This window comes from Serinus canaria, chromosome 27 (genome assembly GCF_022539315.1).
Source record: "Serinus canaria isolate serCan28SL12 chromosome 27, serCan2020, whole genome shotgun sequence".
Lineage (NCBI taxonomy): Eukaryota > Metazoa > Chordata > Aves > Passeriformes > Fringillidae > Serinus > Serinus canaria.
The window spans coordinates 1,705,131-1,732,197 of NC_066340.1; the positions used below are offsets into that span (position 1 = coordinate 1,705,131).

General features: G+C 48.2%; 2 protein-coding genes across 6 annotated transcripts in view; one reads left to right on the forward strand and one right to left on the reverse strand.

Annotated features, from left to right (window-relative positions):
• The first annotated feature begins 205 nt into the window (after positions 1-205).
• Positions 206-2,411, forward strand: LOC103821759 (retinol dehydrogenase 8-like). Its single transcript, XM_050985828.1, has 6 exons — positions 206-302; positions 374-535; positions 969-1,148; positions 1,221-1,314; positions 1,399-1,582; positions 2,172-2,411. The coding sequence occupies exons 1-6, from the start codon at positions 206-208 to the stop codon at positions 2,409-2,411; spliced, it is 957 nt and encodes a 318-aa protein (XP_050841785.1).
• Positions 2,412-5,925: 3,514 nt separating this feature from the next.
• The window catches only part of IKZF3 (IKAROS family zinc finger 3), a 34,800-nt gene continuing 13,658 nt past the window's right edge, over positions 5,926-27,067 (reverse strand). For 3 of the 5 annotated variants that reach the window (XM_050985782.1, XM_030232405.2, XM_050985783.1), the window contains exons 4-8: positions 21,432-21,692; positions 20,593-20,760; positions 19,525-19,641; positions 12,620-12,736; positions 5,926-8,397 (exon numbers count right to left, since the gene is read on the reverse strand). In XM_050985782.1, the coding sequence (XP_050841739.1) occupies positions 7,691-8,397; positions 12,620-12,736; positions 19,525-19,641; positions 20,593-20,760; positions 21,432-21,692 (1,370 nt within the window). In that variant the 3' untranslated portion in view covers positions 5,926-7,690. The remainder of the gene's footprint in view (positions 8,398-12,619; positions 12,737-19,524; positions 19,642-20,592; positions 20,761-21,431; positions 21,693-27,067) is intronic. The other 2 variants (XM_050985785.1, XM_050985784.1) reach the window with 2 other exon arrangements.

Here is a 27,067-nt window from a genome sequence, read left to right on the forward strand (position 1 = left end):
GTGTCCCCAGGGTGCCCCGGGTCCCACACAAAGGCCCCTCTGTGCTCCCCGGGCACCACGTGCGGCTCAGCCACGCGGCCGCCGCAAATCCCCGGGAGGGGGGGATTATCCAGGGGGGATTAAGGACCCGGATTTGGGGGGGCTGGGGCCGGGGCAGCTGCTATAAATGCGGGGGGCTGGGGCGGTGGGGGGAGGAGGCTGTGCCATGGCTCCAAAGACCGTTCTGATCACCGGCTGCTCCTCGGGCATCGGGCTGGCGCTGGCCGTGCGGCTGGCGAGGGACAAGCAGCGCCGCTTCCGAGGTGAGCGGGGCGGAGGGACCCCCCGAGCCCCCGGGGAGAGCCGGCGGGGGCTGAGCCGCCTGTGCCCGCAGTCATCGCCACCATGAGGAACACGGGCAGGAGCGGGGCGCTGGCGGCGGCGGCGGGGCCGGCGCTGGGCCGGACGCTGGAGATCAAACAGCTGGACGTGTGTGATGAGAGCTCCATCCGCGCCTGCCTCGACAGCATCCCCGGGCGCCACGTCGACATCCTGGGTGAGCCCTGGGATTCCCAGCCGGCACCCTCCATGGTAGGGACCCCTTGTTCCGTGCCGGGGACCATTTGTGCTCCCTCCATGCCAGGGACACCTCATGGCTCTGACCCCATGCAGCGGGGACTGTCCGTGCCAGGGACCCCCTGCACCAGGGACCCTCTGTGCTGGGACATTCCCTCTACCAGGGACCCTCCAAACTCGGGACATCCCATTCTGGGGACCCTCCAAGCACTGTGCTAGGGGTCCCTAAAGCACAAGGGACCCCCTGACCCCACACACAAGTGACTCTCTACACCAGAGTCACCCTGCACCAGGGACCCTCCACACCCAGGACATCCCATGCTGGGGACACTCTGAGAATCAGAGACACCCCATGCCCAGGGTGTGGGATCCCCTGCCCAGGGTACACCTCACTGATGCCCCCCACCCCACAGTCAGCAATGCCGGGGTGGGCATGGCGGGACCCCTGGAGTGCCAGAGCCTGGCAGCCATGCAGAGCCTCATGGACACCAACTTCTTCGGCCTCGTCCGCCTGGTCAAGGAGGTGTTGCCTGACATGAAGCGGCGCCGTGGGGGCCACATCGTCGTCATCAGCAGCATCATGGGCCTGCAGGGTAGGGGAAAATGGGGTGTCTTGGGGGGACCAGCCCCCACCCAGCCCTGACTGGAGCTCCCCAACCATGCAGGCATTGTCTTCAATGACATCTACTCGGCCTCCAAGTTCGCCGTGGAGGGTTTCTGCGAGAGCCTGGTGGTGCAGGCACTGCGCTTCAACGTGGCGTGAGTGTGGGGGCAGGTGGCCCTGCAGCCCCTGGGGGCAGGGGTCCGGAGGTGCCCAGTGCCCAGTGCCCCATCCCTGGGCAGGATCAGCCTGGTGGAGCCGGGGCCGGTGATGACGGAATTCGAGACGAAGTTGTACGAGGAAGCCGAACGCGCTGACTACTCACGGACAGACCCCGAGACAGCAGAAATCTTCACCAAACTCTACCTGAGGAACTCCAGGGATGTCTTCACCAGCCTGGGCCAGACCCCTGAGGACATTGCAGAGGTGACAGGCGGGCAGGGGGTCCCAGTGGGTTGGGGCTGGGCTGGACAGAGGTGTTAATTAGCCCTGACAAGGAACAGCAATGCCCAGCAGCAGTGGGGCAGCTGACACCCAGACAGCTCCATCCTGATGGGGCTGAGCCTGGCTGGGAATGGGAATAAGAATGGTGGTGGGATGGGAATGTGGGTGGGATGGGAATAAGATGGGAAGGAACTGAGGATGGTAGTGGGAGGAAATGGAATGGGAATGAGAAGGGGTGGTAGGATGGGGATGGGGTGGGATAGGATAGAGATAGGGATAGAATGGGAAGGAGCTGGGGATGGGATAGGAATGGTGATGGGGTGAGGTGGGATGGATTAGAGATAGGATGGCAAGGGCTTGGGGATAGGAAGTGGATGAGAAGGAGATGGGATGGGAATGGGGATAGGAGGAGAATGGGAAGGGAGGGGATGGAAATGTGAATGCGGATAGAGGTGCAGATGGAGATAGGATGCACACAGGGTTCAGAGGGGACAGAGGTAGGATGGCAGTGGTGGTGGGCTGGGCTGGGGCTGTGGGGACAGAAAGGGGACAATCCCATGGCCACGTGCAGCACACCCTGCGGGTGATCGAGGCGGCCCGGCCGCCCTTCCGGCACCAGACCAACGTGGCATACACGCCCATGGCTGCCCTCAAACACGCCGACCCCAGCGGTGCCCTCATCACCGACGCCTTCTACCAGCTGGTGTTCAAGTACGATGCCGTGCTGCGCTTCGGCCTCCGCGCCATCCGCCTGCTCCGCTGGAAGGCACAGAAGGTCAAGGCAGGCGCGCGGCTCTTGGGCTTCAAATAAACCCTTGTGGCTCCTGGGCACTGCCCAGCCCATCCCGGGGGTAAAAGGGCAGGACTTGTGCAGGGTTTCGCTTCCCATTCCTGGCTTGAAATAGCTGCCACATTAAAATGGGGAGGGTATTTATACCAGCGCCGGGTGAGCAAAGCAGAGCAGCTTCCTCCAGGAGTGCAGCGGCCGTGACGGGGCTGGGAAGGGCTGGCAGCTGCCCCCTGCCTGCCTCCTGCTCCCCGGGGGCACCTGTGCCTCTGACCCGTGGGCATGTGACACCCAGGGGACCTCACCCTGTCACCCCCTGGTGCTGCATCCTCCTTCCTCCAGCACTGCTGTGGGGTCGGGAATGTCCCATGGGGGGGGGCTCTGTGTTACCCCTGTCTGCAGCACTGGGGTGACACAGGGGGTGCAGGAGGTGTTGGGAGGATGGAGAGCAGAGTGACAGGGGTGTGTGGTGTGTTCAGAGGGGCACGGGGAGGCATTTGGGGTGCAGGGTGGGTGCAGGGGTGCCCAGCAGCTCACGCTGCCCCAGGGGCTCCCCCCTTCCAGCTCCCTGTGGGTGACAGCGGGGTGGGCTCACCCTGGGCACTGACGTGTGGGTGCTTGGCGTGACAGCACCGGGAGGTGAGAGCAGGGGGAAACCACAGGAGGCCCGGCATGAATCAGTCCCGCTGCTCAGAAACCTTCCTGGCTCCCCCTGCACTCCCTGGAGCAGCCCCCGCAGCCCTGGAGGGACCCCCAGCCTCAGGTGAGGCTAGATGGAAGCGGCTGCAGCTCCGTGTGCCTCCCACGTGGCCTCTCCGGGACCGTGGGGACAGGATGGAGGTGGGGAAGGAAATATTTTTGCATTATCCCCCCTTTTCGCACGAGTTAATGGCAAAGCAGCGGTGGGACTGTGGCCCCGGCGTGATGGCAGCACCTGTGGGACGTGCAGGGGTGACATCAAAGCGGTGACAGTGTCGCTGCCTCCCCCCTCTGCGGTTTCTGCAGATTTGACTAACTTTCTCCGCTTGGGGGGCAGGGTGGGGGGGTAGGTGGGCGTGACCCTGCCCTGCCCCGGGGAGCAACAAGGGGGAGCCCCGGCACAAAGCCAGAGCTGTGGGAAAAGGGGCTGAGGGAGGACAAGACCCCCCTCATACCCCCCCCAGCCCCACGGTGTCCCCCAGTGCCCAGGGGAGCAGCAACGGGGCTGGAACTGGGGGAACTGGGGGGAGCAGGATGAGCCCCCGCCCCGCTCCCAGCCTTGCTTAGGGCAGTCCCGTGAGCAGAGAGGGGGGAACAGGGAGCTGCTGTGGGTGAGGGGATCCCCAAGAGGTGGGGAGCACTTGGGTGATGTTTGAGACTGAGGAGCATCACCTCCCACCTGGAGCATCCTCCGTGGCCATGGAGCACCACTTCGAGCCCAGGGCTGTCGCCTCCATCCCACCATGGCCGCAGCCCCGAGGGTTGGAAGGAGATTCTTCTAAAAACAATCGTCTGCTGGGACTTTCCTGTCGCCATCGTGTGACGATTGCCAGCAGCTCCCCGTGTCCTCGATCCCCCGAGGATTTCGCTGCCAGGTGCCGACTCGCTGCCATGCAAATGTGGCGCCAGATTTAACCCGCCTGGAGGGGTTGGAGGGGCCGGTTCGGCGGCTCCCCGGGGGCTTCACTTCCCTCCCGGCGCAGCGAGGGGGGCATCAGGCGTGACACAAAGCTGCTATCCCCGTGGTGGTGCCCCGGTGACAGTCACGGCCCTGTCCCCAGCACAGCACCGTGTCCCGGTGGGAGCCGCGGGGTGGGTGCCAGAGCTGGGGACACTTTCAATGTCCCTTCCCGCTGTCGCTCAGCACAGAGCTGGCTCTGCTCACCCCCTGCCCCCCGGATTTGGGAACCCGACCCACGCGGAGGGTGGGAAAACGCCGCCGGGTCCCCGCCGGGGTGGCGCGGGGTGCGTGACTCAGAGCAGGGGTGGGGAATTGGGACACCGAGGAGGTGGTGGCAGTGACTCAGTGCTCCCCGTCCCCTCCCGGCACCGTCGGGTTTTGGGTGCTGGACGGCTCCCCGAGGGAGCAGGAGCCGGCCGGGATGCTCCAAGGATGCAGACCAGCAGCCGAAAGTTTTATGGGATTTTTTTTTGTGCGTTAGGAAGCGTGTTTCAACACGACGACAGGAGAAACGAGTTCCTCTGTGCTCTATCACGATTACAGCTATCAGCAGATAAGGATCTCTCTGTCACAACACCAACTGAAGGTTTCTGTAAGCCTTTAAAGGGGTTTGGCTCCAGGCAGGAGAAGGTTGAGGGGTTTTGGATCAAATAAATTCTTATTAAGGGACAAAGTCGGATGGAGAAACGCTGTGGGACTCGCTGTCGGCATCCCCGAGCCCCCTCTGTCTCACCCAACCCTCGGAGTGTCCCAGCAGCAACAGGGGGAGAGACCCCTCAGTGTTTGTGTCGCACCCGCGCTGGAAGGAAGTGAAGGGAAAAGAAAAAAAGGATCCTCTGACTTTCTTTCTTCTCGGCTTTTTTTTCGTTTCTGTTTCTCAAGCGTGTCCAGCTCTTTGTGGCAGGAGGTGTCAGGGGGGAATGAAAGAAGCGCGAACAACGTCAGCCGGGTAACGCAGGTGCTAAAAGGGCCGGGGGTTGGTGTGAGCCTCCACCCTCCTCCGCCGGGATGTGTCCATCTGCCTGACACAGCCCCGGCAGCCCGGGAACCACGAACCCACCCCACAGCCCGAGCCAGGGGCTGAGCTGCTCCCACCCCACAGCTCTCAGGCTCAACCGTTCCTCTGCTAACCAAAACCGTGTCCAACACCATTTTCCAGCAGTCAGAGGAGCAGATGATGTTATTTTACACCTCTGACTGCGTCAGTTACTCTACTGAGTAACAGGTTCTACTGAGCACAGCCTCCACCACAGCTCAGCACCCCGTGGGACACAGATTCCATCACACCTGTGGGATTTACAGGCAGCCCCAGCATTCATTCCCACTCCTCAGCCAGCTCTGGTCACTCCCAGATCTGTTTTCATGGCTGGCAGAGTGGATATTTATTTACTGACATTTTTAAAACTTAAAAAAACCTTTAAGCACCTGAGTCTCATTTCTTGGTGCTAAAAGCTCCTTCTCTGAGCCTCCCCTGCCCACTCTTGGGGCAGTAAATGGAAAACCAAGCGAGATGGACAGACCAAGGCTCTGGAGAATACTCCAAACCTGTTCCAGACCAAAATAACCAAGCCAGGAGCAGAATAAATCAGAGTCAGAACCAGTTCCAGTGGTTTTCCCATCTGTTTTCCCAGACAAGGTGGTTTCCAGAGCTCCTGAAGCTCAGAGCCCTGCCCTGGGCCAGCACAGCCCCTCAGCATGCAGGCATGGCCCAGTGGGATTCCCATCTCCCAAGCCAGGGCAGCACTGTGGATTCTTAAATGAATCCATTACCCAATCCATTTATAGAAAATAAAATTTTTGGATGGCTCCAGGAGGTCTCTCTCTTTGTGGATTCCTTTAAGAGCCTGCCTTTGTCTGCCCTAGAGTCAGGACACCATCATTATTTAAATATTTTATTCATTTATTGACAATTCTTTGGTCTTGAAAACTAAGCCATTGAAAAGCAAGCTTGTCACAAAATTAGAAATTGATAAAGGCAACCACAATGTCCTAAAAAATGTCAGACTTAGAAATGTCAGGGCAGCAATGGAACCTTCTCTTTGTTCTCTGGGAATTCTCTCACTCCCTTTCCCCCTCTTTTCTGGACCCAAAAGTTTGGGGCTGATCCTTGGTGGAACTGCAGCCTCCCTCACAGGAGGAGCAATGGTCACATTGTGACACAGGTGTTCTCACCTGGGGAGAGCCAACACGCACCTTTCTCATGATGGAGCTCTGGGAAACATCTTGAACCTGCTTTACAGCTCCAGACATCACAGCAGAAGAGTTCTCCTCAACCCCAGGGATAGCAGATCCTGGATTTGCACTTCCACAGCACTCTGGATACTCAGACACATTGCAGGCTGATTTATCCCTCTCCAAATCCACCTTTAGTGGAAAACATGAATAGAAATTTCTTATTTTGTACCTTAAAATTCATGGAGGAAATAACTGAGCCAAAAGAATTCAGAGTGGGGGATGAATTTCAGTATTTCTTGACCCTCAGCTCTTCAGCCTCCCCTCAGGGAAGTGATTGGATCACCAGGGATAGCACAAAAGCAACACAGCTCTCAAACCACACAAGAGATGCAGAAAGTCCATCAGAACACTCCTAACTACAGGATACAAAAATATTTTGCAAAGACTAAACCTTCACTCAGCAAAGCCGTTACCAAACCCCTCCCCAGCACAGGGACACCAACACAGCTGTGGGGCCACAGGGAGATTCTGGAACTGTTGTAAAAACCAACTTCAAAGGGATGGCACCTGCTCAGGGTGTGGAGCAGCACCTCCAAGGGCTGTCCTGGTGTGGGTGTGGCTCTCACGCCCCTGTCTGGGGTCTCACCTGTCCACAGCCAGCCAGGGCCAACCCATAATGACACGGCCACATGTCCTGCTGTGGGACAGAGGCACAGCACACAGCACAGCTTCATCCTCGTTCTTGGCAGCCATCAGAAAGGAGGAGTTTCCAGCAATGAAAATTGGGATTTCCTCCAGGCCGCAGGGATGAGCCAGTGACCTCACTGGGTATCCCAAAAATATATACTCTTAAAAATCCCAACCTCAAATAGGTCTAATTTCTTATTTTCCTCTTACTGAGTAACTTTAAAGAAAGTCAGCAGTGGGGTAAGAAAAATGAAAGTGTGCCACACTCTTGTTAGGGCTTAGGGGAAAACCTTTAAAGAGAATTAATAATCCCTCCCTTTTCCTGCCCTTGTTTTCCTTGTTTTGGTGATGAGCCACTGGGATTACAACTCGGAAAAGCTCCTCCAACACTCCTCTGACTATTCACCTGAATGAGCAGGGGAATTGGCATGAAAACCTTTTGTGCTGACTTAAAGCAAACTCTATAAAAACAAACACATGTTAAAAATTGAAAACATCATAAATGGCTCTGAAGTTTCACAAAAAATAAAGTTCATATCAAAACCAGTCTCTGCTCCTGGTGTTTCCCACAGTCGCACTCACCACAGCAGCCAGGCAGAGATGCTACAGAACACTGAATTATCGGGAAAGACAAATTTAAAAAGGCGTCACCTTGTGACACACTTAAAACTGGCCTAGAAAAATACTCAAGAAAATTCCATTATACTAATTAAAACCCCAACCAACCGAGCCTCCCCTCTGACAGAAAACACATCCTTTGACCTTGGAAGAACCGGTCCCTTCACTTGAGCACCACTCTGTGCTCTCCCCGAGCTATGTGCGAGGAGAACTCGTAGCGGTCGTGGCTGCGGTAGCCGCAGACGTTGCACTCGAAGGGGTCGCGGAAGCCGTGGCAGCCCATGTGGATGGTGAACATCACATAATCCAGGAAGAGCACGCGGCAGTGGTCGCACCGGTACGCTCCGATGGCCTCCCCTTCCTTGTTGATGACCTTGAAGGCGTCGCGAGGGCAGATGGCCGGAGGCTTGATGATCTCGTAGGGCCTCGGGAAATCCTTCAGGGCCTGGAGGCCGTTGCGGGTGGGAGCCGCGATCACCTGGCTCTGGTGGAAGGCCGGGTTGGGCCTCTCCTCGTGGTTGCTGTCAGTGTCTGTGGAGTCGTGGCCGCTGTTGTTGGGGGAAAGGCCCCTGTCGGATGACAGGCTCTTGTCCCTGAGGTGGCTCTTCTCGGGCTCGGGCGCGGTGCCGTTGGGGACGTTGGGGACGTCGGCGCGGGGCAGCGGCAGTGGGTACAGGCTGCTGATGACCGGCACCATCTCGGCCGTGGGTGCTGGGGGGGTCTGCACGAGCGGGCGCAGGGCCTCGGCCCCCAGGTAGGTGATGGCGTTGTTGATGGCCTGGTCCATCATGCGCCCGTGCATCAGCTCGCTCTCCTTCTCATACAGGAAACTGGAGTTATAATTGACATCGAAGCTGGGGCGTTTCTCACCTGCCAGAGATCAGAGGTGAAAATTACCTGAGTAGGTAAATGTCAGAATTCAGGACATCCCTCTGCCTGTCCTGGATTGCCATAACCCCTGACAGGGGGCTCAGAGACCCTGGCACAGAGCCCAAGACAACTGTGATTTTGATTATGACCATGGAAAAAATTACCAACCTTATATGAGGATCTGCAAGCCACAAAAGTCTAAGCAGAATAATAGTTAGTTTGTCATGGGGTGAAAAAATAGATTTTTTGGGGTTTTTAGAACAGGGTTCGGGGGACAAGATGGAGGAATCTGGGTGTGTCCAGCCTTTCTCCTTCTTCTTCTTGGCCTCCATCCTCTGCTGTGATGGTGGCACTTTTGGATTGGTTTAGAGTAGAAGCTCACTGTCTAACATAGGTGACAGGTATTGGGAAGTTATTGTAAATAATGTAGAGGTAGTTTTTAGTATAAAAACATAACTCCACCCTGAGGGTGGTCAGCATGCCTCTGTCTGGCCTGCTGAACGGACCTCAGCGTATCAGAGAAAGAATTTTATAGCTAAGAAACAATAAACAACCTTGAGAACGAGAACTGAAGAGTTCTGACTCCTTCTTCGACTGCTGGGCTGGGAAAAGAAACTTTCTAACATATCTCAGGGTCACTGTGAGCAGCAGAAGTCCCAAGAGGTAAAGAGCTGTTTAAATCCTGTGATGACTTTTCTAAAGGGCAGAAATCTCTGGGAACGGGGCATGATATGCTCTCTGCTGAAAGAGGCTGTTCTTAGATACGAGCAGCTTTTGGGTGGGGTATTTGGTCTTTTAATATTTTTTTAAAATCTCAGGCTTAGAAGCAAACCAGTCTAACAGAGGAGGTGGTGAGGGTACTTTCTGAGAGATTCATCTTTGACAAGTCCTTGGACACTGAAGTTGGTTTTCCCCACTGTCCTTTGACAACTACAGCTTCCCCTGCACCACACCTGGCTTCTTGGACCTCTACACAGGCATTCAGGTAATCTAATACTGGCAGGTATAAATATAGATATAAACCTCCCACAGTTAGAGTCACTAGACAGAGGGTTAGTGAAAAAAAAAAAGTTTTCCTCTGGGTGTGCTGGGCTTGGAAAGCTCTGGACTGGACAGAAGTGGAGGAGGGTGCACCTGAAATGCTGCTCACACCTCTCTGGGCAGCACAGTACAACTCCTGTTCTCTGTGCCAGCGCAAGGAGGAAATAAATTGCACCCCAAAAGCACTAAAGACATTTTGGAGGTGAATGTCTAGAAATAAGTAACTGAATTCTGTGGTTACTAAAAGCATAAACTTGTTCATAGCTTAAAAAAAATACAAGAAAAAAGACCAGATGAAAGGTTTCACATGCAAGTGACTCGCAAACATTAAATCCACGAATCTCTTAGTTACGGTAACTGAGTGGTGCAGATGTTTATCAGTCACCTGTCAACACCCTGACTCAATGTGTATGAAACTCTGGGGTTTCACTGCAGAGGCACAAAACCAGGAGCTCACGTTTACTTTTCTGAAACACTCCAAAAGGTTAAAGAACCACAAGAGTGTAACTGCTTCCAGCCCGCAGCACCACTCGCCGTCCAGCTTCACATGGAAGGAAACAAAATGCTGCAGTATTTTTGGGTGACTCAGAAAGCCAGCTCCAGGCAAGTGAAAGATGTGAATAAATTGGGATTGAAGTAGAAAAAAAATAACAACAAAAGCAAAAATAGGCAAGACTCCTGAAAATTTTTGGTGTTAAGAGTCGCTGTTGTGAAGTGAGATAAAGAAATATGATGTATGATCGTAGAATTGTGGAATATCCTAACCAGGACCATTGAGTCCAACTCCTGAATGATCACTGAGGGTCTCACAGTGCTCTGTGATTCCACTGTCCTGGTGGATTTTAAAGGCTTTGAAGAGGGGCCTGGTGCAGAGGTGAAGAGTCAAATGCAGGGTCTGATGGTCCCTGCCCTTGTGTGGGACTTGTACTGGTGCACACAAGGCAGCCAGTGGGGATGGAAATGTGAAATATAAAGTGGGTGAGACTCCTGGTGCTTGTCTGAATCTCTGCAGAGCCCTCCAATTATAATAAAGGGGTTTTTCTTCCAATCAATAGACTTCATTCAGAGAAACGAGCCAAACAAAGATGCCTTGTTAGTGTATATCCCTGTCCCTGCTTCCTGACTAAATGAGACATCAGCACTCATTCCCAGATTTCCCAAAGGATCCCTGCACTGGCCTGGCAGATCTGAGCTTTGACAGGGACAGGTCAGAAAGGCACAGGAGTCAGACCAAGGTCGGAGAGCCTGCTCCTGGAAACATCCTTCCCAGGGTTACAGAGGACTGAGCGGGGAATGTTTGCCTGCAATTTAACAAGAAAAACCTCACAAGTCTTAGAAAAACAGCAAGTTTCACAAATGGGTTATTTTGTGCCTTTAGGTGATCTGTGATGGGTTCTACAGCTTCTCCACACAATCACCTGTGTGTGCAGTGCCAGTTCATGCCATCCAGCCCTAGCACAGATCCCAGAGGATCTGGGGCACACAGGAACTCTTTGGCTCACAGAGGAAACCCCAAACCCACCCCTTCTTCACGTTATGCTTAGGCTGAGGGGGTGCATCCTGCTGCAGAAATGTTTAATAAAATACATAAAGGTCAAACCAGTGGTGATTGCACAATGAGAGAGCTGAAAAACTGCTCAAATAGAGGAAGCTAAAGGATTGCAAACCCATTTGCATTAGTATTGCTTTCTGAACCACAGCAAGACATGTAAGGGCCAAGTCCCACAGGTCCAGTTTCAATCCTGAGCACCAAAGAGACTCAGATGGAGTGTGCTGGTCTGGCTGTGCAGTGAGATGACCTTTAGAAAGCCACATTAATGTAAAATAAATAAATAAATGAGACCAGTTTTCAGAGATGAAAGCCCAGTGCTACCCACCAAACCCACTAAGAGCTCCATTACCTTCAAAAACTGAGTTGGTTCCCTGTGTGGATGCATTCATCTGCACACCTTTACCTGGGATGGACCCAGCTTCTAATTTTTACCTGGATGGATCCAGCTGTGCAGCTTCACCTGGAGGGATCCATCTTCTCACCTTTACCTGGGATGGATCCAGCTGTGCAGCTGCACCTGGATGGATCCAGCTGCTCATCTTTAGCTGGATGGATCCAGCTGTGCAGCTTTCCCTGGATGGATCCAGCTGCTCACCTTTAGCTGGATGGATCCAGCTGTGCAGCTTTCCCTGGATGGATCCAGCTGCTCATCTTTAGCTGGATGGATCCAGATGTGCAGCTGCATCTGGATGGATCCAGCTGCTCACCTTTTCCTTGCTCTGGAGCTGGTGCACTCTGTGCTGGGGGTTTGCTGCAGCAGCCCTGCCTGCCCTCCCAGCCCACACCTCTCTCACATGAGCCCCACTCGGAGGGTGAAATTTATATTGGGCCATAAAAAAAAAAAAAACAACAAACCACTTTTTACCTTATGTGACCCTACAAAGAGCACAAATAAGGCTTCATCAGCACCAATATTATATAACTGCTGACTAAGGGTTTTCCTTAGGACACAGGGCTGAATTTTATTTTCTTTAAAGGCACGTTGATGAAATAAGACTGGCCAAGAGGGTCAGGTGTTCACTGAAACCCAGAACCTGCCCAACTAGTATTTAGGATCCCCAACATGCAAAACTCTGATCATGTTCAATTAAATGCAAAGAAAATACTATGGAAACATCTGCTTGCTTAAATTACCACAAGAAAGGGTTTGATATTTTTTAATCATAGACAAATATAGTAGAATGACTAAGAGAAATCCAATACTTTTCTGCCTTTAGGCCTTATTCCACACATGAATACTGCAGGAATCCTCAGCTCCTGCTGAGAAAACATTAATCTTCCTATTCTTTGCCTGTTCTACATCCTAGCAGAGATCATTTAAAATACATAGGTACAGAAATGGCACGTGGAAGCTCATAAAACATATTTATAAATCACCCACATAAAGACACAAAGCACAACAGCATCTTCCACCCAGTTTAAGCAGCCAACAGAATAACTTCATTTTATTTTAATCAACCCCCTACAACAAATTGCCAAAACCCCATCACAAAAATCAGTGCTGCTTTATTTTTTTGTATTAGATACTAAGCTTAAGCAGGATATTTAAAAGAAGCAGAGGCATTGTACTGTTTGTTACCAACCCACACGTATTTAACTGTTGCAAATGAAAAGGGGTTTTGTTCTTACCAATAAATTTCTGAGGCATTGAGCTTTTTCTCTTTGCCACGTTGCTCGCTAGCCTGTCCAGCACAAGGGCTCTTTCAGTCCCCATCTCTGCCTTGATGTGCCTTGCCTCCACGCTGGCTAGGTTGGAAAATGTGAAAAGGAAGGAAAAAAAGAGAGAGAAAAAAAAATGTAGGTGAAAAGGAAAAAAAGAAAGATAAAAAAAAAAAAAAAAAAAAAAGGAAGAGCTGACTGGTTTAATCTCCAATCGGCCACATAACCGGAGGAAACAGTTTGGAGATCAAATGCAAAACTGGTTTTGCTTTTTCTGTCATTCCTGCTCTCTGGGCACCCGTTGTGGTCAGTGGCAGCACAGCCCTGAGCTCACTCAGGGGGGAGAACAAACCAGAACTGTCGTCAGCGAGAGGAAGTAAATGAACTGGCTGGAAGGTTGGTTAAATTGCAGATGGAGACAGAAGCTCTGCTGGCCTTTCTTTTTTATTCTGAGTAAGGCTGGGTGACACCTGCACACTCAGTGTTTCAGGAGGAGACACTCTGTGTTCTTGCTTAACTTTTCAGATATCAGTCATAGATGTCTTAACGAATCACTAAGAAACTTGTATGATATACATCAGTGTTCCAGTAAAATAAAAGCAATAAAGCCTTTCAAAATTCACGATTTCTAACTTTTTTTCCCCCAGTTGTTAGTGTCACTTAATATTTTTTTTCCTAAATGCTACAGCTACAACTAACTGTGAATGTTTCCTCTGGGTTTTAAAGCTTGTTACAACCTCCCAAATTTCTAATTTTTTGATAAGTACCTGCGCCCTGTGATGACTCCCTTGGGGTTGGGCCAATTAAGGCTCTTCCCATTTTCCAGAGCTCTCCTCAGCTGTGCTAAGCAGTGCCCAGCACTGCACAGAAGCTGTGCTTGCTCTCAGCTCCAGGAGGCTGCAGAGGCCTTGAGCTGGAGAGCTGCCACCTCATATCGCTACTACCACACTAATACTGATCGTAACTGCTGTGGCTTCCCCCCAAACCCTGCTCAAACCTCAACAACACCCATCTGGACTGGTGCTTTTATGTCAAAAATTATAATGAAGAATAAACTCATTGCTAAAAGTACCAGTGGCAGGGATCACTGTGCTGAGAACTGGACACATCTGGATGGATTTGTCCAAGTCTGTAGCAGATGGGATCTACAAGGTGAGGACATGATTCTTCTGTGTTTTAAAACTTGTTACAACCTCCCAAATTTCTAATTTTTGGAAAAGTACCTGTGGCCTGTGATGACTCCCTTGGGGTTAGTCCAATTAAGGCTCTTCCCATTTTCCAGAGCACCCAGTAAGGGGTGATTTACTTTCCCAAGGTGGTATAAAAGGTTGGATCTCACAATGAAAGAATCCTGCTTGCTGTGTTACTGTACATGCACCAACAAATTAAATATAGAATCATGGAATCATGGAATGATTTTAGTTAGAAAGGACCTTGAAGATTGTCCAGTGCCCCCCCTGGCATGGTCATGGGCATCTTCCATTATCCCAGGTTGCTCCAAACCTTGTCCAGCCTGGTGCTGGACATTTCCAGGGACAGTCACAGCCTCTCTGGGCAACCTGTGCCAGGATCTCACCATCCTCCCAGGAAGAATTTCTTCCTAACATCCCATCCAACGCTGCCCTCTGGCAGTCTAAAACCATTGTCCCCTCTCCTGTCACTCCCTGCCTGTTTAAAAAATCCTTCTGCCTCCTTTTTACAACCCCCTTAAGGCAAAATGAGGTCTCCCTGAATACATGAAGCATAACCTAAGTAAGAGACAAGCAGTGCCAGAGGAAAGCAAAAGGAACAATTTGATATTTCAGTCCTGCTAAACACAGATTTATGGAGTATGAGACTTCAATTTCTGTTTGCCCAGTAGAGCAAGTGCTGAAAGTGCAGCTTCATCCTTCCCAGCCCTGTGCAGCCTTTCCCTGAGCGTTTCAGTCTGTCCTCTGTACCTGTTTGTCAGTGCTGCTCCTGATAACAGGAGTTTCAGTCAGCACAAACCATGACTCACCAAACCTCAGCCAGAACTATTTGTTCATGTTTGTTCAGCAGTTTGAAAACATGAAGTGTTTCAGAGGTGCTTGGTGCCACAAACACTGGCTACAAATATGAGTCAGGGAGGATGGGATAACAGGGCCTGGCTCTGCTTGGTCACAGCCCTGGAACCTTGGGATGTACGTGACAGCCAGCCCTGTGCAGGGCTTGGAGTGCCTTGAAGGTAATAACACACTGCTCTTCTAGTCTCAGTTTTATTCCAAATTACTCCAGTGTGTTTGGAGGTTCCCATGAATATATTCATCCCTGCTCCCAGCAGGAAATACCCAGATGTAAGAGCTGCACAAAGTGAGACAAAACACCAGGTTAAGGTGACACTCTGAGGGGAAGGGAGGGAGGTAGAATGTAATCAGCTGCTTGGGTTTGGGCCAAAAGCTCTGGTTTGGTCTTGAAAATTATAGGGTTTTTAATTTCAGGACTTCAGTTTAATTCTCATATTCCAAAGCCTGGAATATGCATCTTTATATTAACTTAGATGACTGTAGTCCAAGGTTTGAACTACCCCAAACCCAAAGCCTCATAATCTTGGCTGGATCATTGTACAAGTCATTAACAGCAGTAATCTGAATTTTAAAAACTCCAACAAATGGTGTACTCACAAATGTATTTTTTTCTTTGCAAAGAAAAAAGAAAGAAAACACAATTCACCCATATCATAAAAGCAGCTCCCTGATCCCTTCCAGTTCTTTGTTTTTATGATTTTGTTGTTCTAGTTCCTCTTTTCCTCCAGGAAAAGTCTTTTCTTCCAGGAGCTGCACTCTGAGGACCCATGTGCAGCTCTAGTAAAGCTTTAATTCCACATTTCCAGGGTGTTATTCCTTATCCTGGCAGGACTCAGGTCAGAGCTGCTGCCAGCCCTGTCAGCCCCAGGAGCACTCTGGAAGCTGCACGTAACACATCAGGGGTGACTTGTCAACATTATTTATGTCCACCAAGGGAACTTTAATTGTTAAATTAATGTCAGGAGGGCAGATGAGGGCTTCCTGCAGGAATAACAGAGCCTTTCCTCAGAGGAGATCTGCAGAGACAGTAACTATTGACCTACATAACATGCTCTGGGACTTCTGTAGAATCAATCTTGCAGCTTCATGGTTCTCTGCCCTTTTATTTTAATGCTGAGGGTCTTGGCCTTCACATTAAGATTTTTGACTCCTTGCTACTGGCTATTTTTTCCTAAAGAAAAAAATAATCTCTATTTATGGGCCACAAAAGGTCTTTGATGACATTTCCACAACCTGGCCTTCGGGAAACGATGTCTGCTCCCAGTAAGATGAAGGTGGTTATACAGGTTCTCATCCACAGCAGTGCTCTCTGTACCTAGAAACTAACTGAAAATTAACCCATGCAACTTTTTCTTCTGGATCACATATTAGACAATCCAAGAATAATATTTAGCATTTAGGAAAAAGTTTTTTAATCATTCCAAATTCTCTAAAGACTTTTCAAATATAAAGAAGTAATCACACTCTGTGTCCCTCTTCAATTATCCTCCCTCTGGATGATTCCACTGCACATGGTAATTTAAATAATCAATTATCTCACTGTAACATGGATCTTAAAATAAAATTCAGGCTGGACTAACAGAAATGGTCAAGTGCTTTGCTCAAAATTACACTGAGAAAAAAAAAATACAGAAAGTCCAGATTTCCAAAGCACTGAACAGCAGCCTGGGATCTTGAGTTATCCTGCAAGCTCAGGGCTCTGATGGCTCAACTGCAGGGCCAGAAAGCAAAAACAAAAAAAAGGATGCTGAAAGAAACTCTGCAGCTCAAATAAATCCCCTGTCCCTCTTGGTCAGATTTGATCAGTGGATCTGGAATTACCTGGCAAGTTGAGCTCCTAAGCATGGAATTTTCTGTGGTGTAAAGATGGGGTTGATCTCACCACTTTTAGAGCTCTCTCCTGCCCAGCCAGCACCAGGGCTGAGGATGAGCTTCTCTGACCCCCCTGAGAGGTCTCCATGCTGCTCCCAGTGCTGCTGCCTGGCTCAGTGTACATTTCAGGTGTAATCCTGCCTGGATAAGCACTTCCAGAGGACTGTTTTCCTGCCACTGTGAATTATCCATGAGGAAGGACTCTTTATGTTGTCCTGGAGTGCTGGGTGAGGAGCCACCTCTCCAAAAGATGCTGTCCCCTGGCCATCATGGGTTCCCTGAGTGGTTTGGGGTGGAGGAACCTCAAGGATCACCTTGTACCACCCCCCTGCCATGGACAGGGACACTTTCCTCTAGCCCAAGTTGTTCCAAGCCTTGTCCAACCTGGCCTTGGACACTTCCAGGGATGGGACATCCATCTCTGGGCCACCATGTCACCCTGTAGCAGGAGACAGAGCTGCTGCTGTCCCAGCCCCAAGCACACACCAGCACTCACCCTGCACTGAGCTGTTCCCATAGTGTGGTTTCTGCCACACCAACCAATGTGAGTAGAATTTTTAGAATGTGCAGATCATGTTAGCAAAGCCCTCAAGTACAGAGCTGAAATTAGAGGCATTGTTTCCTGTAGCATCTCTGTGTGGTCACTCTAGAAGGGAGAGTGGAACGGAGCTGGGTGATTGTGCAATGAGAGCAATGTGAGAGAGATGGTTATCAGGGACAATGCTCCAACTATATTGTTACATGAAACTTCTCTTTTAGAAATATTTCCCCATTTAGAACATGCAAGCATGGCACTGAAAAGCAAATAGAATGGCTACTACTGTCCTGATGCTTTTAAATATTTTAGTCAGTTAGGAATGGTGGCATGTAGAGCACTTTTGTGTCTAAAGATGGCTCCATGTGAGAATTATAGAACTGTGGAATGGTTTGAGTTGAAAGGAACCTTAAAGGTCACCCAGTTCCACCCTCCTGCCATGGACAGGGACAGCTTCCACCAGACCTGGCTGAGAAGCTTGAGGGGAATTCAGAAAAACATCAAAATTTAAAGTGATGCAGAGAAGTAGGGAAGGGATCAGTAATGGAAAGAGAACGTTTACTAAATACAATTGCAAAGTGTTACACTTAAGGGAAAAAAAAAAAAATTAAACATAGTGAATGACCTCCTGAGAGTCTTTCCAGCTTTCCCTCTCCCTGATTCTGCCACCCAACATCCTGTTGGTACTAAGGAATTAAATGGAAGTGCCCCAGGAGTTCTCATTTTTCATAAAATTTCCTAACAACACTGTGTAAGGGTGTGAAAGTCTCCAAGACAGGGGAGCAGCCACCTCTTGGCACTCTGGGAATTTCTATTCCCTGTGACCAGTTAAGGCTCCCTGCAGTGCTGCAACAAGGATTGCACCACAGGCTTGGGATGAGGGGGGAATGCTGCTATTCTGAAATGCATCTAAACAATGAGAATAGTTTCAAAGCAGAAACCTGCAGAAGCTCTCATGTTTTCCATTTTCACAGGTGGACACCTTGGGTGATGGCCATGATGAGTGTACTGTAACACAAACCACAGTTACAACGTGTAAGGGTTCTCACCAAACCCAAAACTTGCTGATGAGCTGATCACCAGTAACTTTTACAAATACTCTAAGAAATATGTCACTTGCTGACAAGAAGAGAGCCCCCTCAAAAGTATAAAACTCTTAAAAACCTCTGTGAAACACTTTGGTAAATCATGGTTCTCTGGGAGGCTTCCTGCACGTGTCACAAAGCCTGAAACACCAACCTACACTCTCTGCACAGTGCAGGGATTCCTGTACCCAAGGTTTTCATCACATACCAGTGGCTCTTCCCACTGATTTTCAGGCCTGGTTTGTGATGATTCCTGCAGAATCTTGTCCTTACTGCTGTGGTTAGAGTTATTAGGAGGAAATTCCTCCCTGTGAGGGTGGTGAGGCCCTGGCATAGATTGCCCAGAGAAGCTGTGGCTGGCCCATCCCTGGAAGTGTTGAAGACCAGGTTGGACAAGGCTTGGAGCACCCTGGGTTAGTGGATGGTGTCCCTGCCTATGGCAGGGCTGGGGGGCACTGGATGATCTTCAAGGTCCTTTCCAACCCAAACCCTCTGTGATTCCATGTTTCCATTATTTGGTGTTTTTTTCAAGGTTGCATAGCAAAAGATGGGAGCCTGAATTCTGAAACTGTAGCCTCAGCTCTTCTTAGATCAGTCATAGAGTTCTTTGGGAGGTCACAGCTACTCCTTGACTCTGAATGGGAAGAGGAATTTTTTTCTGACTTACTGGTGTGTTGTGAGATCCAAATCACACAGTTCATTTTAGGATTTGAACAGTTCAGGTGAAGCAGGGACAAAGATTATGGTGATTATTTTTCACCAAAGTATTTTGGAACTGCAGCACTGAGACTGCAAAATGGGAAAAAAGAAAAAAACATGTTTTGATACATTTCATCTTTTCCAAAGGCAGCTCTATATTCAAAGCAACCCTTTACCTCTCACTCCCTCCTAAGCTGATCTGTCAGTGATTTTTGGGACACCACTCCCTTTTCATGCCCTGGATCCAAGCCACTAAAACTGCTGCAAATTCTAACAGAAAAGGAACCATCAAACACGTGGTTGTCAACAACTCATCCTGTAAAATGAGCCATATAACAACATTAATGTGGGAATAATTTATCTCACTGAGCAGCACCTCCAGAAATGCTGGATACAAAGTATTTTAGATGTTTTACACAAAGTAACACTTAAAGAGAAAAGTGATTAAAGTAAAAGCGCTCTACCACCCTGAGGGCTACGGTGAACCAGCCCCTTTAGAACAACACAGCCCCTCAGGTTACTGAAAAGGAGGGTAGGAAAAGCTGTTCTCAGGCTGTGGGTTAACAGCTCACCAGATGATCTTTTATAAGCCCTGTAATGTACTGAAACCCCAAAACCACTGCAATGTGATAAACTCACCAGCCTCACACATGCCAGCGTTCTGCAGGTAAGTCCGGCACCGCTCCTTGTGCTCCTCTAACGAGCTCCTCTGCTTGTAGCTCCTTCCACAAAACTCACATTTATATGGCTTCTCCACTAGAAGAAGAAACAATAAAAGAATTAAAATAACCACAAGAGACCACTAAAACACTGTCTTGCTTGAAGCGTGGTGGTTATAGCATTGTGCTGGTGGGGGACAGCGCTGCACTGCTGGTCTTGATTAAATCAGAATCTCTTTTATCCTTGGCAGATAAGCTCACTTTAGACTTTGATTCTTTGTGAGGTTGAACTTTTTTCTGTACAGTGCAGTGCAGAGATAACACCTATAATTTAGAATCAATGTTTTCTTTCTGAGCCCATGTAGAACACAGGATAAAGACAAATTCAAGGGCAAGCACAGCCTGGCTCCTGCAGAACTAGGGTAGCTAATATTGAGTTATACCTGACTTGAAATCCAAGTCCCCTCAGCTCTGTGCCTCCATTTCCCCATCTGTAAAATGGCAGAACACCCTACCAGGCTTGAGAAGAAACATCTGTTGAGCATTTTAAGAGATTCAGATGAAAGGCACTACACCATAGTGAGGTGGCAATAGTAATCTGCCTGCAATTATGCTCCTGGGATTTTCCTCACAGCTCAGAATGGGATGGGAGGAAGTCCCAGCAAAGCACATCTCACACTCTCCTCAAGTTCAGAGCTTGCTGGCACAGCCAGCTGCACTCATATGAAAATGAGCTGACAAGGTGGTGATGGGTCAAAGGTTGGACTTGATGATCTTGGAGGTCTTTTCCAACCAAAATGATTCTGTGAAAATACCATGGAGTCATTTGTGCAAGCAGGTTTGTGGGCTGTAACACAGCTCCTGTGGCCCCTCTCTCTGCACCAAGAGCAGAGCCAGTCCTGAGCTGCTTCCAGGAGCACCAGTGAGTGGTCACTGCCCTGTGTTGAGCCTTTCACAGGCTGAGCAAACCTTGCTGACTGTCTTTTCCACACCGAGTGTCCCAGTGACACACATCCAAACCACATGGAGTGCCTGTGAAGTCACTTACCAGAATGTGTCCTTAAGTGACCCGTAAGCGCATCCCTCCTTTGGCAGGCATAACTGCACAGGTGACACTTAAAAGGTTTTTCCCCTGTGTGTAGTTTAATGTGGCGGAGGAGGTTTCCCTTCTGAGTAAAGGAAGCTCCGCACTGATTACACTGGAATGGCCGTTCACCTTAAAATGACATACAGAAAAGGACATTTAATGGTTATGTGGGTATCAGGCTGTCCTCTGGCTTTTTGGAAGAGGAAAGAATGAGATATTGGATTGATTTCTTTCTATAGAAACACACAGAGTGTGGCTTCAGTGGGAGGGAGGTGCAGCTCTGGTGTCAGAGCTGCTCGTAGCATATGTAGGACTATGGAAAGCACTGCACAGTTCTTCCATGGAAAGAAGCGCTCTGGAGGAGGCTGATTCCAACAAGACAGCAATTTTTAGAAAGAAAAAAAGTCTTATCTTACTGCAGGCTGAAACTTAAGATGCTCATTGGTTTGTTGCCAAAGTATGGCACAGAGAGAAATTTATATATGGACTGAAAATGGCAGCACAAAACCAAATTAACTTTTGCTTCGTGCCAGAAATATTGCATTACATAGTGCCTTTCATCCAAAATTCTTTAAATGCCTCACCAACTTGCTTTTAATAATATTCGATCCTGATAAGAAGAAAGGTGGGTAAAGTGAGGCACAGAACAAAGAGTAACTCGATAAAGATCACATGTGGTGTCAAGGACGGAACAAGGAAACCCTGATTTTGGTATCCTTTTTAAAAATAACCAGTCTAGATTAAAAATTATCTTATTTTCAGTACCCCAGCTCTTACAAGAACAACAGAGGGATATTTACCAGTGTGGCTACGCTTATGAACCATCAAGACATTGAGGCTAATGCAGGCTAATCCACAGATATCACAATTCATCTTTCCACTAGCTGGCCTGACGTTGTCATATGAACCCGAGTGTCTCTCCAGTTTAATGCTCTCATATTCGTTATATTCTCTGGGATATGTGTAAGGCAGTTCAGATTCTTCCAGGTTTTCCATTGGCTCGGAATTTAAAGCACTCTCCTCTCTTTCACTGTATTCACCTTTCACTTTAATCACATCATCTGTGGGTAAAAGAAAAGCACAGGAGTGAAAAAAGGCTAATCTTATCCACAGTGAAGTACCTTAGGAAAAAATGCACTAAAAATTATAAAAAACAACTGTATCAGTCTTCCTAAAAGTTTTATTGAAATATGCAGATGAAAAAATGAAGAAATGAACTTCACTAGTCATGGACACGTAGTAATATTCACAGTGAGATAACCCTTGAAAGCAATTAACCTGCCTGGTAATTAACTTTGATTGAGAATTTCCTTCTACAGATTATGAATGTATAATACAGTACAAACATCTCCTGAAATTACTAGCCAGGATTCAAAACAAAACACTTTTTCACACCACTCACATTATTTATATAGAAATCAGCATTTCAGGTTGCTTCTGTGAATTGGAAATACAGAAAGATATAAATTAAATAAGTAATTTTATCTTATACCTTCTTGTGGAACCTCTGGTGCTTAGAACAAGCCTAGGAAATATGTCTGATCAGAGCAGGACCCTCAGCTCTCCCATGGGATAGATTCTCACTAGTTAAACCTAACCAATAATCCTAATTTTCACTTGCAAATCACAGTTTTTATCTATAGCTCTCAGACGTGTGAGGAGCAGCTGATAATCTTGATTTACTGTGTGAGTAAAACTAGCAGAGGCAGGGTAAGGGTTTCCTGATAAATAAATGTAGCCCAGAAATGCCAAAAGATCTTCCTGATTTTGTGAGGATGTGGCAAAGAACCTCCTGAAGATCAGCATCCATGGCCTTCAAACAGGTTCCTGGATCTGTAGCCAGTCCAGAGGAATCCAAAGGCATGGCCTAAATGAATGCAGCTCCATGACAAAGGTGGATGTAACAGGCAGTTAATGATTTACTAAAGAGTAAAAATGCAAGCAAATTGGTCACACTTTATAACCAGCTGATGATTCCCAGCTTAGGGTGCTGAATTTCCTTTCCACAATTAACTCCAACACCACCAGCAGGTTCCATTAAAATCATTACTAACTGCCAAGACAGCTTTTTTCTGCTTAAAGCTGGCTGAGAAAGTTGGGGCTGTTCAGCCTGGAGAAGAGAAGGTTGTGTGGAGACCTCGCAACACCTTCCAGCATCTGAAAGGATCACAAGGGAGCCAGAGAGGGACAATTCATCATGAGCTGGAGTGACAGGACAAGAGGGACTGGCTTTAAGGTGAAAGAGAGAAAATGGAGGTTGGCTATGTGGAATTCCTCCCTGTGAAGGTGGGGAGGCCCTGGCACAGGATGCCCAGAGAAGCTGTGTCTGCCCCATCCCTGGGAGTGTCCAAATCCAGGCTGGATGGGGCTTGGACCAACCTGGGAGAGTGGAAGGTGTCCCTGCCCAGGGCAGGGGATGGGACTGGATGAGCTTTAAGGTCCTTCCAACCCAAGCCATTCCATGGTTCTCTGACAAGAGACAGACTAAGGGTAAAACTCGAGTTGTGTCTCAAGCTACCGAGTGAAGAGGAGCACCATGAGATGCAGCACATGGCTTCCTGTTTGAGCCTTGTTCTCTGGCCACCTGCTCCTCCCTCCAGCCCAGGATTAGACAGTTCAATCTGGCACTGGATCACTTGTCCCTTCTCCAAAGTACAGAACATGAACTGCTGAATATGTATTAGCTCTGGTTCTGAGTAATAAACCACATCAAATGCCGAGAACAAACAATGGGTGGCAGTGAAAATGAGGTGGCAACATAAAAGCAACGTTAAAAAACAAAGATCTGGCAACCTAGAATTTCATGAAATCAACATTTTCAGCTACACTTTAGGGAGAAAATCACTCTGTCCTAATTGATTGTGTTAAGCCCTGCCAATCTGTCTGACTTTGGGCTGAGCTGAGGGAAATAGGTGGGTGATGGTTTCTTTCTCCTACACAAGACCCCACTTGTGTGGGAGAAAGAAACTCTGAGATCCCTCTTGTGCTCTCCTTGAATGGGGATATTGATGGAAGAAAGGGTTTTCTCCCATTCTGTGTGGTTTTATCCCTTATCCTGGAAAATATTTGGATTTTGCTGTTGGGACTTGCTGCCCCCAACTCCATGTCCAAGGGTGTGAGGGTGATCTTGTTATCAAGACTCCTTCAAAATTAGTTTATACAACCATTTCCATTTTCCAAGGAAAAATGATTGCCAGTTGCTGAAAGGAGATTTCAACACCCATCCTTTTCCCAGGAGGGGAAAAAAAAAAAAAAGAAAGAAACTTTTTTGGTTGGTTGGTTGTTTTTTTCCCTCTCAAAAGGAGGCTGTTCCAAAATAATTTGCTACATCCTGCCCAGCATGGTAAAAGGAAGTACCCAGTGCAGCTGCACCTTGTTGGTGCTTTCAGAAACAATTTCAATTCCCACTTTCTACTTAACGTCTCACCTTTCGTCTGCATCACACACAGTTTTCAGCAGTGGAAGCCAAGCTGTGACCTCCAACAGAGGCTTCTGTGCTGTTTGCTTCTTTCTCACCACAGTGCTTGGCTCACTGCTCCAGAGCTGTGCCAGGGTCTGTGTGGCACAGTGTGGGCACTGGTTTGAGCCCCCCATGGCACATCCTTGGGGAACTGGTGTAAACTGGGTGAATCATCTTGTGATTCCACCATGGAAAATAATCACCTTAAATTAATCACCCCTGAAGTTTCCACACTGCACATAAGGCTTGTGTTTCCTTGTAGTAACAGAGGAGGATGCACCTGAGTTTTGATCAAGGCTTTTCCACCACTGCCTCTGCAAAAATCAGGGGCTGTTTCAGCTGTCCATGGCATCCAAAGTTCAAGTGTTTTCCTATAGGTATTTGAAGGATTTCCACGGGAAAATTCACCGTCTGATGTTGGGACCAGGAGAAGGTACAAGGGAAGAGACTTTTTAACCCAGAATTAGAAGGGTTGGGATTTTTTCACCTGTGATGTTTTAGAGGCTGCTTCACCTCCTGACAGCCAGACAGGAGACAGCTTAAGCGCAAAGCAGTCTGAGGAAAAGATGGCTTGGTATAGGCTGTACTAAAATTAACCAAGTGATTGCAGAGTCTGGAGCCACCAGATTACTTTTTCAGCCCACTTTTCTCTGTACTGGCATGCACAGGGAATACCATGTGATCAGGAGATTGGCAGATGTGTGGAAGGTTTGTATCTGTCACTTAAAAATCATATCAACATATTTTATTAGATCAGGGAGTTTCCAGGCTGGTCTGCCATAATCAAGAGGAAGGAAGCTGTGACTTCATGTAGAACAGGGAAATTTAACTGAGGAAAAACACAATTATCCCTAAAAACACTAACAAAGTTCCCACAGTGGAAAAACTAAGTGCTATCATGTCTTCTATTAGGCAAGTGAAGAGGTTGCAAGAGAAAAAAAGCATTCATAGAGTCTAAGCCAGGGAGCTATTTTTCTTGAGGCAGTTCATGGAGTTAATATACACTGAGGAAAAAAAAAAAAACTGCAGCTTTTACAGAACAAAGTGCTGGTGTGATGCGTTAAGGCTGATGCACATGGTTTCATTTCCTGGGGAGATGATTACAAGATGAAAGACATACTCCAGAGTAATATTTTTGTTTCACCTGAAACACTGTAAAAACAATGGGTTCTGGAAAAAATCCAAAATAAAGCTGCGGTGGCAACTTCAGACTGAGTCACCACCCAAACAGTGCTTGTGTGTGCTCTATAAAATGATAGAATCACAAAGGGTTTGTTTTGGAAGGACATTAAAGCTCATCCAGTCCCACCTCCTGCCCTGGGCAGGGACACCTTCCACTCTCCCAGGTTGGTCCAAGCCCCATCCAGCCTGACCTTGGACACTCCCAGGGATGGGGCAGCCACAGCTTCTCTGTGCCAGGGCCTCCCCACCCTCACAGGGAGGGGTTTCTCCCATATATTCAACACAAATTTTCCCTTTTTCATCTTAAAGCCATTCCCCCCTGTCCTGTCACCCTTGTTCCTGAAGCAGAGCCCCTCTCTGCTTTCTTTTAGGTCCCTTCAAATAATGGATGGCTGCTCTGACACCCCCATACAATCCTTCGTCTCCAGGCTGAAAATGCATAAATAAAAAAGTCAAGAGAGCCAAATAACGAGGGCAAGTTAGAGGGTTTCTGAATTTTAGCTGTTTTCTCTAGGAGGAAGTTTCAGTAGGAAAACCCCCCAAATTCTCCATTTAATCTGAGACTCTGGCATCAAATACAGAGGAGAAAACCTAAGTTTTGTCCTGTTGTTAAGCAAAGTTTACCAGGAGGGATGGGAAAAGCAGGAGGAATAAACCCAGAAGCCATTAAAGACAACGGCAGGAAAGGGTGATGTAGCTCAAGTGTTTTACAAGGAGTGGGGTCATAATCGTGAAATCCTCAGCACATGCAAAAAGTCAACTGGGTAACAAAGAAACTTAATCATCTTAATGTGGCATTTTAATGATGCTGCTGATTTGCTGTGCCAATTCAGAGATAATGAGCCCCTAATGCTACAGATGTTCATCCAGACTAAAGGAAAAAAAAAAAAGGAAAAAGGAAAGCTTTTCTTGTATGCCATTTCCTAACTATCCAATTAAACAAATTGTGAAAGCATATAAATAGTTTACCAGGTTTTGACAGCTGTTAATGGGATTCAGATGCTGAGGAACAAGAAGGGAGTCGATACAGGGCATATTGGAGGCTTCTTGTGACTACCTGGGTTTGACAGGTATTAACTGATGATTCATCACTCTTGTCCCCACAAAACCCTACAGACACATGCCAGAGCTTCTCCCCTCCCAGAATGAGAGATTCCTGTACCTAAGCCAGCCTGAGACAGAGTGGTGAAGCTGAAAAAGTCAGTGGAGTTTCCAGATTCAAGGCAGAATCCTGCATGTTTGTGAAAAACACCTCAGCAATGGAATCAACACACTGGGGGCAAAGATAAGTCATGAATAAAAAAATTTCATCATCCTTAGTGAATAAAAAAAGTAGTACCTCCCATAAAAAATTATAAACCAGGGGAAAATAATTAAAATAAACACTGCTATGCCTAAGTTTTTTTCCTCAAACAAGAAAACAATTACATGTATATACTGAGAATTTGGAGATTGTAACTAATGGGGAATTATAAAATGTGAAGAGACACAATAACAACATTTGAATTTTTTTTTTTTTAATGAGGCAACACTATCAGAGTTAAGATAACTTTTCTCCATGTTTTTCTTCTACCCCACTGCAGATATCCATCTAGGGAAGGGAAAGGATTTCAAGCCTTTTTGGCCCACCCTGGTTTGTTTTCCCTCTGACTCCAGCCTGGGCTCCCTTTTTCCCAACAGCTTTTATGAGATCATTGTTTGCCAATAAAGAAAGAGCAACCACCTCAGAGCAGAATTAACTTCCAGTCAGACAGCAGAGACAACCACCCCAACCAGGACATGGTGACAAGAAAT